Source organism: Botryllus schlosseri, chromosome 1 (assembly GCF_051294905.1).
Source record: "Botryllus schlosseri isolate E-star chromosome 1, Bs_hap1, whole genome shotgun sequence".
Classification (NCBI taxonomy): Eukaryota; Metazoa; Chordata; class Ascidiacea; order Stolidobranchia; family Styelidae; genus Botryllus; species Botryllus schlosseri.
The window spans coordinates 41,326,021-41,336,854 of record NC_137236.1 but is presented as its reverse complement, the minus strand read 5'-3'; the positions used below and the strand labels follow the sequence as shown (position 1 = coordinate 41,336,854).

Below are 10,834 nucleotides of genomic sequence, written 5' to 3'. Positions count from 1 at the left end.
AATTTGGTAAATGTTTGTTTGCTCTGATTTATAATCTAATTTCATGTCTCCCTAAAAAATGCTATCAAAATAACTATTCTATATACCATACCCCCCAAGCAATTAGCTACTTACTTCCACATTGAAATTCAGTTGATATCGCAACTTCGAGGTATCCTGCTTGACAGCCGCAATAGTGTCCTTGGGCAGACTTCAAGCACGCAGAAAAGGCCTGTAGACAAGGCGGCACGCACGTGTTGATCATCTTTCTGGTTGTGCTGATCGAGAATTGACTGCCTTAAAGAATTGCGTTGCAAGATGATGGGCCCGGACTTCAGCGGAAATATCACCTAATCAGGTCATAAGGTATCATTTTGTCATTGTTCTTCTAGTCATCAGTTTCCAATTACTCCTCTGTTTAAATGCTACTGTTGCTGAATGAATTCTTTAATTGCTATTCCAAATGTATGCTGGGATTTCAGTTAGTAAAAGCCTATAAAACTGCAGTCATGTGGGCACGGGTGCAACAGAACACAAATTTTTCATCTCAATGGCGAGACGCTGCCAATTTGCCTCTTTAGTTTTGGCGCCACTGCAAAATCCGGTAGGGAATATTTTCTAGTAGAGGGTATGTTTTATACGTACTTCGACTATTGGCCGTGGTCTTGGTCCAATCCGTGGGTGAGGTTCTGGTCCTGGTGGTTGGTGAGGGTGTGGTAAGCTCACTATGCGTGGGTGTGGTAAGCCCACTAGGTGTGGGTGTGGTAAGCCCACTAGGCATGGGTGTGGTAAGCCCACTAGTTGTGACTGTGGTCGATCTCAATTCGGGTATCGTTGTATCATCTTCATCGTAAACCGTGTCTGCAGATGTGGGATATAAGTCTTCCATAAACAGCTCCGAATTCGTCATCGGTGCTTGTGTGGTAGTGTGAGTTGTGTTTGACGTAAGTGTGTGAGCCAGAGGAAGTACGCCACCATCATTGACGCCGTCGTCAACAGGCCCACTGGGTAAAGATGACAATGCGCGGCAACCCGCGCCACAGTTGGGAACCGCACAAGTTGCATTTTGAATCAGGCATATCACAGCAAAGGCTCCAAACAGCAAGTCCATGCCACCAGTATTTCACCGCTATAACTGATTATTTCTATTGCTCTGCAATTTCTTTGAGTCCACAATGTCAACAACATGTTATATACTCGTTTAGCAAGTGCGAACTGAATAAGGGGATCCCAAAGGGATCTACTGCAATATTTGCGGAGTTGATGACTTTTACATCCCTGCACAGTAGGGTTGGCACAATGGTTAGAGCAGGCCACAATGGTTAGAGTAGGCTACTGGGATCCGAATCGATCGTCAACTGTACTAAGGAAAGTCGATCTTTTTTGGCTAACGAAATGTATAATTGCAAAAAATAATTTCTACCGTTAGCGCCAACAAGCCTCAACAAGACGTATCTTTCAACTTTTCCAATGTCAACATTGCTGTTATGACGTCATCGTAAGTGGAACTCGAATGCTCAACTGAACTCGATGCATATTACTCGACACGGATTCGAATCTTCAAGATATACATTATTTTGCGCAGCTCTACTTGTGATTACCAACAGATAAAAACTGGTATTAGGAATAAGTGATTAATTTGGTTCTACTATTTCCCAACAATCTGTTTCGCTGTTGACTACACAATCTCTCAATATTGGTCCAATAATATTTACCGCAGCGATATTACAAAATGATCATAAAAAAAAACAAATTTCAAGTGCCCTTTTGATTATAATTAATCAGAGACTGGACAATATTGACCCATCCAAATATTACACGCCGTTTTTAGAAACACTGAAATGCCGACTAAAATATCATTCGATATTATCAAACTTATTTAACTATCTCTATCCTATACCGACGAAAACAGAGTTGCTGTCGTTAGTTGCGAATCTGAGTTTCCTATTGAACTTAAATCTAAAACAAATGCACTATATGAAATGATTCGCGCTGCGTTATTACGACCACAAAATGCTTATGTTCTCCCAGTCCTGAGTAAACATATGGCCTATAAGTAGGGCTGGGCAAAATCGAGTACGTGGGTGATTCGATTCTGAATCGAGCATTTTGCTTCGAGTCGAATCGAGTATTCGAGCATCTCTCATTATGACGTCATAACAGTATTACGCTAAATCAAATAATATATTCCCCGTTGTACACCTCAAAGGTCATGTGTAGCTCTGTAATAGATGTTTACTATGCTATGATACCACCAATTAGGTTTTTGCGAGCTACCATATTGGAAAGTACTATCAAAACAAAATGTTTTGTTGATACAATAACTGTTAGTAGCATGGAGCGTATAGTTTTAGCACTAGAAAATGTCTTATTTTACTACTCGACTCGAATCACTAAAATTATTACTCGATTCAGATTCGAGCACTCGAATCGTTGTGCCCAGCCCTACCTATAAGGTCGTTGATATGCAGGTTATTTACTTTTGCCAAAAAATTCATCATCAGCGAGAAAGTGTAGGTCATTCTGACAATCTATAGTACGCATTTCTGTATTTTATATACTTTAATAAATTAATCCATAGTATATCGCCGGACCAAACTAATCGCAATACGAACAGTTTACCAGTATTAGAAGACAGAAACACTATCACGCATGCTATATATTCTGCGCAATAAGTACCGCGAGTACGCTGATGTTATCTGCTCTGTCCAGTAAGTAATTTAGTATCCCGAAGGACGGGTGTAGATAGATTGCGCGTGTAGGAAAAATATCGTTGTATGACTCCATCGTAACACTGATTACGTTGCCACTTCCGATGTGTCAGCGTGTGGTATAGCTTGTACTTTCATATAGGCATAGTAATATTCGAAGCCATACTATCACGAGCTCCCGAGCCTATCGTCAATGAAGTTTGAGTCATGTCATTGACACGGCCTGTGCGGATTACCACCCGTTAAGGACTACACATTTCCATGAAGTTATCACTAGCCGCCCAATAGCTATGGTCACTTCACGTTCGAAAATATGTGCTACACATCTTCTGATCGTAGTAATCTAGAACTTTTATCGAATGCCGAATATTTGCAAGCTGCATCAGATACACACCATAACGACAGGCTGTGAATCCATTCTAATGACTCTTGTCGAGTAGTGAGAAATGATTACGTAATGCTAAAATTATACCCTTCTCGTCACTGGGAGTTATATTGTCAACAATATTTATAGTTTCGATAGTATTTGCCGCTGGGAATCTTTGAAACCCCGATTCGTCGTATCCCAGCATACGTAGGCCTACGTAAGTGGAAATTCCACATATTCTGGAAGTCGTGGCCTGCCCACAGCATTGTCACAAAGTGGAAGGAAATAGGCGAGATACGATTGTTGATATACAATGTTCTTTCCAATTCTCTACTAGTTGCTGACGATTACCCCTGACGAGTGTCAGCCGTAAATTTTCGGGTTCATTTCAATATGAAAATACTATTCAATTGTACATTGAAGTTGTATACCTCCAAGAAGCTCTTGAAATAGGCGTGGTCGACAAATTACCAAATTATCTTTTAATGTGATGTATAACTTGCCAGTGTTGGGATGACTCGAGTCAACTTTTTCGCATGACTTGACTTGACTCGAGTCACCTCGCAAAAATGACTTGACTTGACTCGGCGCTTCGAAAATGTGGATTGACTCGTGACTCGAGCAAAATTTACTAGTCAAGTTCAAGTCATCTAGTAAACGGTGTTGATTAAATCTCTGCATCTTGTTGATGTTCGGATTATTCGCGATACGCCGATGTGACTTGTAAGAGCAACCAGTAATTATTCACTGATTGTAACTTTGACTGATCCTCCATTGCTACATCACAAATAAATTGACCAAAAACGACAGGATGACAGCCTACCTTTATGTACTAGCTGTAGATTAGCAACGTATCTCTGTTTGTTAGACGGCTCAGTGCTTACATCGCTAAGTGCCCACCTTAGCCAACCCTCTTGTATGATTTGAATCGAGCGAATAAAGTTTATGCTTTTATAATCTCACGGATGTGTAGATGGGTAGTGTATTGTACCATATCAATTTGTTTCAACTTCTCTGCGCTTCGTATTCGATCCTCTATTCTGGCTCACGTATTTTATTAGCGGCTCCAAGTGTGCGTCAGCGATACAACGCCATTTTGCACGTATATTTAACTTAATACTCGTTATTTGATTCAAGATATATGACCAATCAATCTGTCTGCCGCACATCTAGCAAAATGTAATGAATTTGAATTACTCATACTTCAAAAATTTAATTTGACTTGAATTGTGACTTGATATGACTTGAGTCGACTTGACTCGAACCACCTCCAAAAAACGAGTGACTTGACTTGACTCGATTCACCTTTGAGATTCGATTGACTTGACTTGACTCGAGTCATAATTTACAATGACTCTAGAGGACTTGTGACTCTAAGGTAGTGACTTGATCCCAACACTGTAACTTGCATGATATAGGCTTTGCGGTCGCATAAAAGGCGCATATTTGAACTTTCCGTGTCTTTCATACTGTTATGGCGTCATCATCCGCAACCCATGCAGTTGTGGAACGTACCACTACCTACGCTATCTCGCCACCGTTCGCATCTGCACTGTTGGGCTCAGATTGCAAAGGGCCCTGCTATATTAAAATTGAAAAATTAGGTCGCATTGAATCGCGCTCAACACGAAGAAAATTTCAAGATTTATTAAAATCGGGAGTCAATTCGTAAATTCGACTTGTATGGCGATGGCCGCGAAAACATGCTAATTGAATCACGTGTTAACAGCCGCACAAATTTCCTTCTACGGCCACAAGTTAGTCACTCCTGGTGTATGCCTAATGCGTTAAATTACTGATATGGCGTCCTACTACCGACAATGCACTCATTTACCATCCAGACATACAGTCAGATTTAAAATACTATTATTCAAGTGTAACTGAAGCAAAACTATGTGAGCGTATATGACCTTATCAATTGAAATCCGATTTCTGCCAAATGCGCAATTAGTTAGAATTTGATATTGGTATTACTAGTCGGCCCAGCGGCGGCCAAGTTAAAAGGAATATAAAAGATTTCCGTCTAAACGAATCGAATAAACTCAGAATTTTGCCGCTGAGAAGCTGATGTAATCCAACGCCCTACACGCTTCACAGTCGCAGCATTTCACGATCAACTTTTGCAAAGCCCCGTTGAGTAGGCCTAACTATCATGCACAGCAATGAATTGAAATTCGCAGGCACAATGGGCGGGCACGGCACATTCTCCACAATAACACGCCGTCCAATTTCGAACTCCAATTAGAAAGACTAACACGAAAATGAGTTACGAATTATTTTGATCGCGCAAATGAGACGCTCGCGGGAATTAGCGCGGGAATGAGACCCGTGCAAATACAATATAATTCAGAGGAGAAGAGCTTAAACGTTCACGTCCAATGGAGAGACGAGAGGGTGTTTCTCAAAGCACTCAGGGTTGAAATCGATGTTTCTAGCGGAATGGCGTCGCTTCGTCTGATTACGAATTACAGATTACAAATTAGTGATGTACATTTGTACATCTAAAATGGTCGTCAGTTTGGCCAAATGAGCATCGGTGCCTTTTGCGAAAGACGTGGTTTTAATTTTTTTCGAACCACAGATGGATTTTATTTGTGCGAGCGGTACAGAGAGGGAACATTGCCCTTAATCATTTACATAGTTACTACGAAACAATGCAATAATAATAATTGAAACTTCTAAAATGTAGAGATAATTATTTGCTGATGCGATTCCTATATTTGTGATATAGATGTCGCTACCCCGCGACCATCCCTGTGCTATAGCATTCGTGAAGTTAGATTATGAGACCAGTCCGAGTAAAAGAATTGGAAGATGTGTGGTAATTTAGGAAATATCCGATCCACTCACTTTTACAGAGAACGGTATCTTGACGAGTGACGTAGATTTGCCGACTTCCATCGACCAGACTAGTCATATTCTCGTCATGGATAGTTTCATTCCAAGGTATCTCATCAGAGTCGTCTCTGAATTAAACAAAATTAGTATGCCTATACTAACAGATCCGCTAAAAATTCATTAGCGCGACGACTCCGTTAATATCCCTATTCCTTTTAAACCAGGGCCTGATCTGAATATAAACTCCAATTTACTCCATTCGACCAATGTTGACAATACAGCAGACGCTGTAGCTTATAGTGCCTGATATTGTTGGTCATCTACCATGGAATATGTGATGCAATCCAGAGGTGGTCCGTAACGAAGTACGTCTATTTTTAGCTACTGTTTGTAGACTACTACTTGCACTTCTACTTGAATCGGGTAAAATTCGGGTAAAATAACTTGCACTTTACAGTTTGGATTTTGAGCAGCAGGAAGTAGCTTTGTGCTGAGTCAAATTTTTTTAAGAACCGCGTGAAATATCCCCGTGTAACTGAATATATTTTCGAATACGGTATCTATTATCGTGGCGTCATTAGTCATTATGCGTTAGTCGCGAAGACAAAATTACGGTATTAACTACCGCTGATGTACTACTTGCGTCTCTTCAACTAAATCAAAATTTTCAAACTATGTGCTTGAGTATGGTTTCAAGCCTTTAATTTTCTACTTCCACTCAAGTAGCTTTGACTTGTCCGGAGATTGCTACTTTTACTTACAATTGAGTAGATATTTATCTCGTCACTTTTACATCTATACTTGAGTAGCAGATTACTTCTTGACCGCCTACGGTGGAATTTCAAATGTCTTTATAGATAAGATGATTGGATTTGTATAGCAACGCAGAGTGCATTATAAGTTTGGTTTAGTCGATTGCACTTAAAAATAAACCAATCAACAACGCAGATGTTGATAAGGAACCGATACGAGCCTGCAATCAGAGGTCCCGTCGCAAAAACGGCGTCTTGGAATACATTGCATGCCATTCCTGCACACGAGAATACTTTGATTTTGACACGGGTCATCTGAAAACAAGTTATAGTTGCTTATATATATGGAAAACTCATAATTGCAATGACTGCAACTGTCTTCATCGTCATCACCGGGGTTGCATTTAAAACAAACTTTGTTTTAGAAAACTTTGGTTAATACATGTTTTAAACAGTGTTTTAAACAAATCCCTTTTTTAAAGAACGAAATTGTTTATTTTTTTAAACGTTGTATAATTATGTCATAATTGTTGAAATAATTTTGACAAACATGTAGGCCCACTATTGTCGACGTATACGGTGGTCGAATGGTTTGTTTGTTTGTGGTATTCATGGTGTCTGTCGACTACTATAGGCCTAGTCATTTACACCAGGCCGGTATTGTTCATTATTTTCCGTAACTGACGAATTATAGCACGGCCCACCTCTAGGCTTTTACTCGGATGAGGTGGTCTAGGTAAACCTTCAACACTTAGGTATCGGAATGCTGAATTCGACCTCGGTTGGACTCGAGCTCGCACCCATTGGTGTTGCAGCCGCGGATTATACCACTGCGCTATCTCGCCACATCAATGGGCCTCGGTTCAACAGTTATAGTACGTTAATATAGAATATATATCATTGGTACGGGATTGGTGTTCCGATGATGATGCTGGCCGATCGTAAAAATGCTGCATAACGATAACGATGTAATCCCGGTTAAAGATATTTTTAGTCTGTTCATGACAGTGGTCGGAAGTCCTTTTCGTCGGAAGAACCATATTTACCCTATATCTTCAATAATCAATGTCAACCCACTGTCACGGCCACGTTTCAAATTGATTTTTGTTTTAAATGCAACTGTATTCATCACCAATGTTCCCACTTGTCTGCTCGCGCGCATACTGCTAACAAAGTCTGCACCCACAGAGAAATGTGTTCCGCGAACAAAAAAGCCACCTGTGGTTCGAAAAAAAAGTTATTTATATATCTTTCACAGGAGGCACTGATGATCATAGACCAAATTGACGACCATTTCAAATGTACAAATGTACATCACTAACTTGTAATTGGTATTTCGTAATCAGACGAAGCGACACCATTTCGTTTTGTAGAAAATGCAATAAAATGCTATCAAAAACTCTAGTCCGTCGCAGAGTTTCGCAAAATTCGGGGGAATCGGGAGTCGAGGCAAAGTGATGACTTTTTTATTTGTCAACACCACACATTACCGGAAAGTCCGGGTAAATCGGGAGTCCATCCGTGGTAACCCTATGTTACGCACTCTGTCCGCGCGACCGCGCAGTGAGTTGGTGAGTTTCCGCAGACTCGTGAAATATTGGAGGGAACATTGGTCGACACCATCCACAATTCTCTTCATTTTCTATAGTATATCCGATATCACTTCCCTTATCAAGTGGCATATGCCACGGACGCAAAATGCTTCGGTGAGTAATTGATAAAGGTTTTATATTGATATGTACTTCCGCTGTATCTCAGTAAATATGTAAACTTTGGCCTATATGTAGTCAGTAACGAAGTTCTTTCTCGGAGTAGCCTATTCCATTACGTTTTTCCTGGTGTCACTACTTACTGAATTGGTTATGATTTGGACTACTTCTACTGCTACTTGAACGCAGTTTTAGGCAATGGTACTTACTTTTTGCAAATGGGATTCTGAAAGTATTTCTGAAATGATTTCGTATCACGCTGTGATAAGTTCGCACCGCTTTCATGGGTGACACTGTCATATGGGCTGTTCTAAATAGCTCTTCTATCATGTTAACTGAATATATCGTTGCCGGTTGCACCTATTGGAGACGCGTCATTCAAGTTCGAAAGTAGCTGACAACTAAAATAGGTGGCATTTCAATAAAATCTACGTTTTGAAGCTGTACTTGCTTGAGTACTTTTTGGACTTTCACTTGAAGTAGTTTTGACATGCTTACTTCTACATGTAATTGAGTCGAAATTTACGTGTTTACTTCGACTTCTTCGTGAGTAATAATGTTGGCTGCTTCAACCAACTCAGAGAACTTTGACGAGGCTACCTTAACTTAAATATATGTTGTTTTGAGATGCAACTTTCCACTTACGAGTCAATCGCACCAGTTATTCTCTTACCGCGAATGCACAGATTCTTCTCTCGTGGATGAAGCGATTCCGGTAAAATGCACACTCTGCCGTCGCTACCGTTGAGCCGTCTGTGGCAAACGACAACCTCTTTGCTGTAGTTGGCAGAGTTTCGGTAGTACGGTTCGTCAGATCCGTCACTGAAACATGAGATGTTTATTATTTATTTTGAAATCGTGTATCTCTCTTAATTGCGTGTAAATTTGAGCTAGACAGATATAGGATTTCAGATGAGATGCTAATCGACTTCATCAATTCAGTATGCTACTGATTATCAGTTTTCTGAGTATTGTGACCCCCTTAAAGGGGCACTGCGCTCTAAATATGATGTGGTCTCAAATTGAAGGGCAAAACGAAAAAAAATTTTTGGCCGCAGCCGTTTTCTTCAGAACGCCACCGTAATGGAGCTGCAATTTATTGAAATTTCCAGAAACGCACCCGGCTGCAGCTGTCGCGGCTCCGGGTAATTTCTTAACCCGTTACATGGCACGATGACTTCATCGTCGCACTTGCTGGACGCGATTACGCAGGCACGCAGTGGACGAACTGTAGATAGTTGTCAGCCGATGTTATGAAGCAAATATGTCTTACACGCCAAGGTGGTGTAGATACGGCGTTCCACGGACGATATTCAGTCAACAGATTTTTCTCTTAATTGGGCCTAGTGTATTCTATTTCTTGAGGGCAGGAATAGATCATGTCCTATTCTTATGTTATGTATAAAACATTACCATCACCAATCAGAGTGCCCTCTGAACATTTCAAAATTCAGAGCGGTCATAATTGGTTTCGCATTCAGGTTGGAGAATCATAAGATGATGGCTTGGGGATTAGTAAGATTATAATATAATGAATAATATGTTTTAGGGTCAGCTGCGGAGTTGTGGGTTCAGGTTAGGTTTGCGTACCGTTGGATTTTGGTTAGGGATGATGAATTTTCCTACAGTAGCCTACCCGAACCACCAATTTTGAATGTCATGAATTTTGTCATGTTCATGGGGAACCCTGACTGGTGGTATTCGTGTTGTGGATAAGAAATTACTGTTACCCTGAAAAACGGCTACAGCAGAAAGTGCTTCTCAACCTGTGTGACGGTTCGTACTTGGGCGAATGAAAAGAATTTCAACCAAATAGTCAACCAATGTTGAGTGTGAAAGAAAAACTGTATTTCCGGAGTTGAGCTGGAAAGTTATCCCTTTTTTAGTCGACCGACCACGGAGTCTGAAAAATTTACTATTTTTTCAGGATTCTATACTTGATCCACTATTCTATTTCTGAAAATTTTGAATAAGTGTCCTCCTTTCTCGAAGTCATCGTGCCATGTAACGGATTAAGAAATTACCCGGAGCCGCGGCAGCTGCAGCCGGATGCGTTTCTGGAAATTTCAGTAAATTGCAGCTCCATTACGGTGGCGTCCTGAAGAAAACGGCTGCGGCCAAAATTTTTTTTTCGTTTTGCCCTTCAATTTAAGACCACATCATATTTAGAGCGCAGTGCCCCTTTAAACCGTTACATGGCACGATGACTTCATCGTCGCACTTGCTCGACGCGATTACGCAGAGGACGAACTTTAGATAGTTGTCATTCGATGTTATGAAGGACTCATGTCTTGCACACCAAGGCGGCGCTCAACGTACGGTGTTAAGTCAGGATGATTTGTGTCTGGAGCTTGTCATGACTTATAGTATTTGCCAGTTGACTGATACTGAGATGCCGTTACAGTTGTATATTGATGCAGATACAGCTGTCATTTTCAAGATGTATTAACGACAGCACAGTGCACAACCTTTGGAGTA

The 10,834-nt window shown here is 40.7% G+C and overlaps 2 protein-coding genes across 2 annotated transcripts in view; one reads left to right on the top strand and one right to left on the bottom strand.

Annotated features, from left to right (window-relative positions):
• Window positions 1-6,064, bottom strand: part of LOC145441779 (uncharacterized) — a 97,244-nt gene extending 91,180 nt beyond the window's left edge. The window contains exons 1-3 of the mRNA XM_080319723.1: window positions 5,908-6,064; window positions 757-840; window positions 625-684 (exon numbers count right to left, since the gene is read on the bottom strand). Of these exons, the coding sequence (XP_080175849.1) occupies window positions 625-684; window positions 757-840; window positions 5,908-5,974 (211 nt within the window). The 5' untranslated portion in view covers window positions 5,975-6,064. The remainder of the gene's footprint in view (window positions 1-624; window positions 685-756; window positions 841-5,907) is intronic.
• Window positions 1-10,834, top strand: part of LOC145449995 (placenta-specific gene 8 protein-like) — a 152,732-nt gene that overhangs the window by 94,683 nt on the left and 47,215 nt on the right. The gene's annotated exons all lie outside the window — the stretch shown is intronic.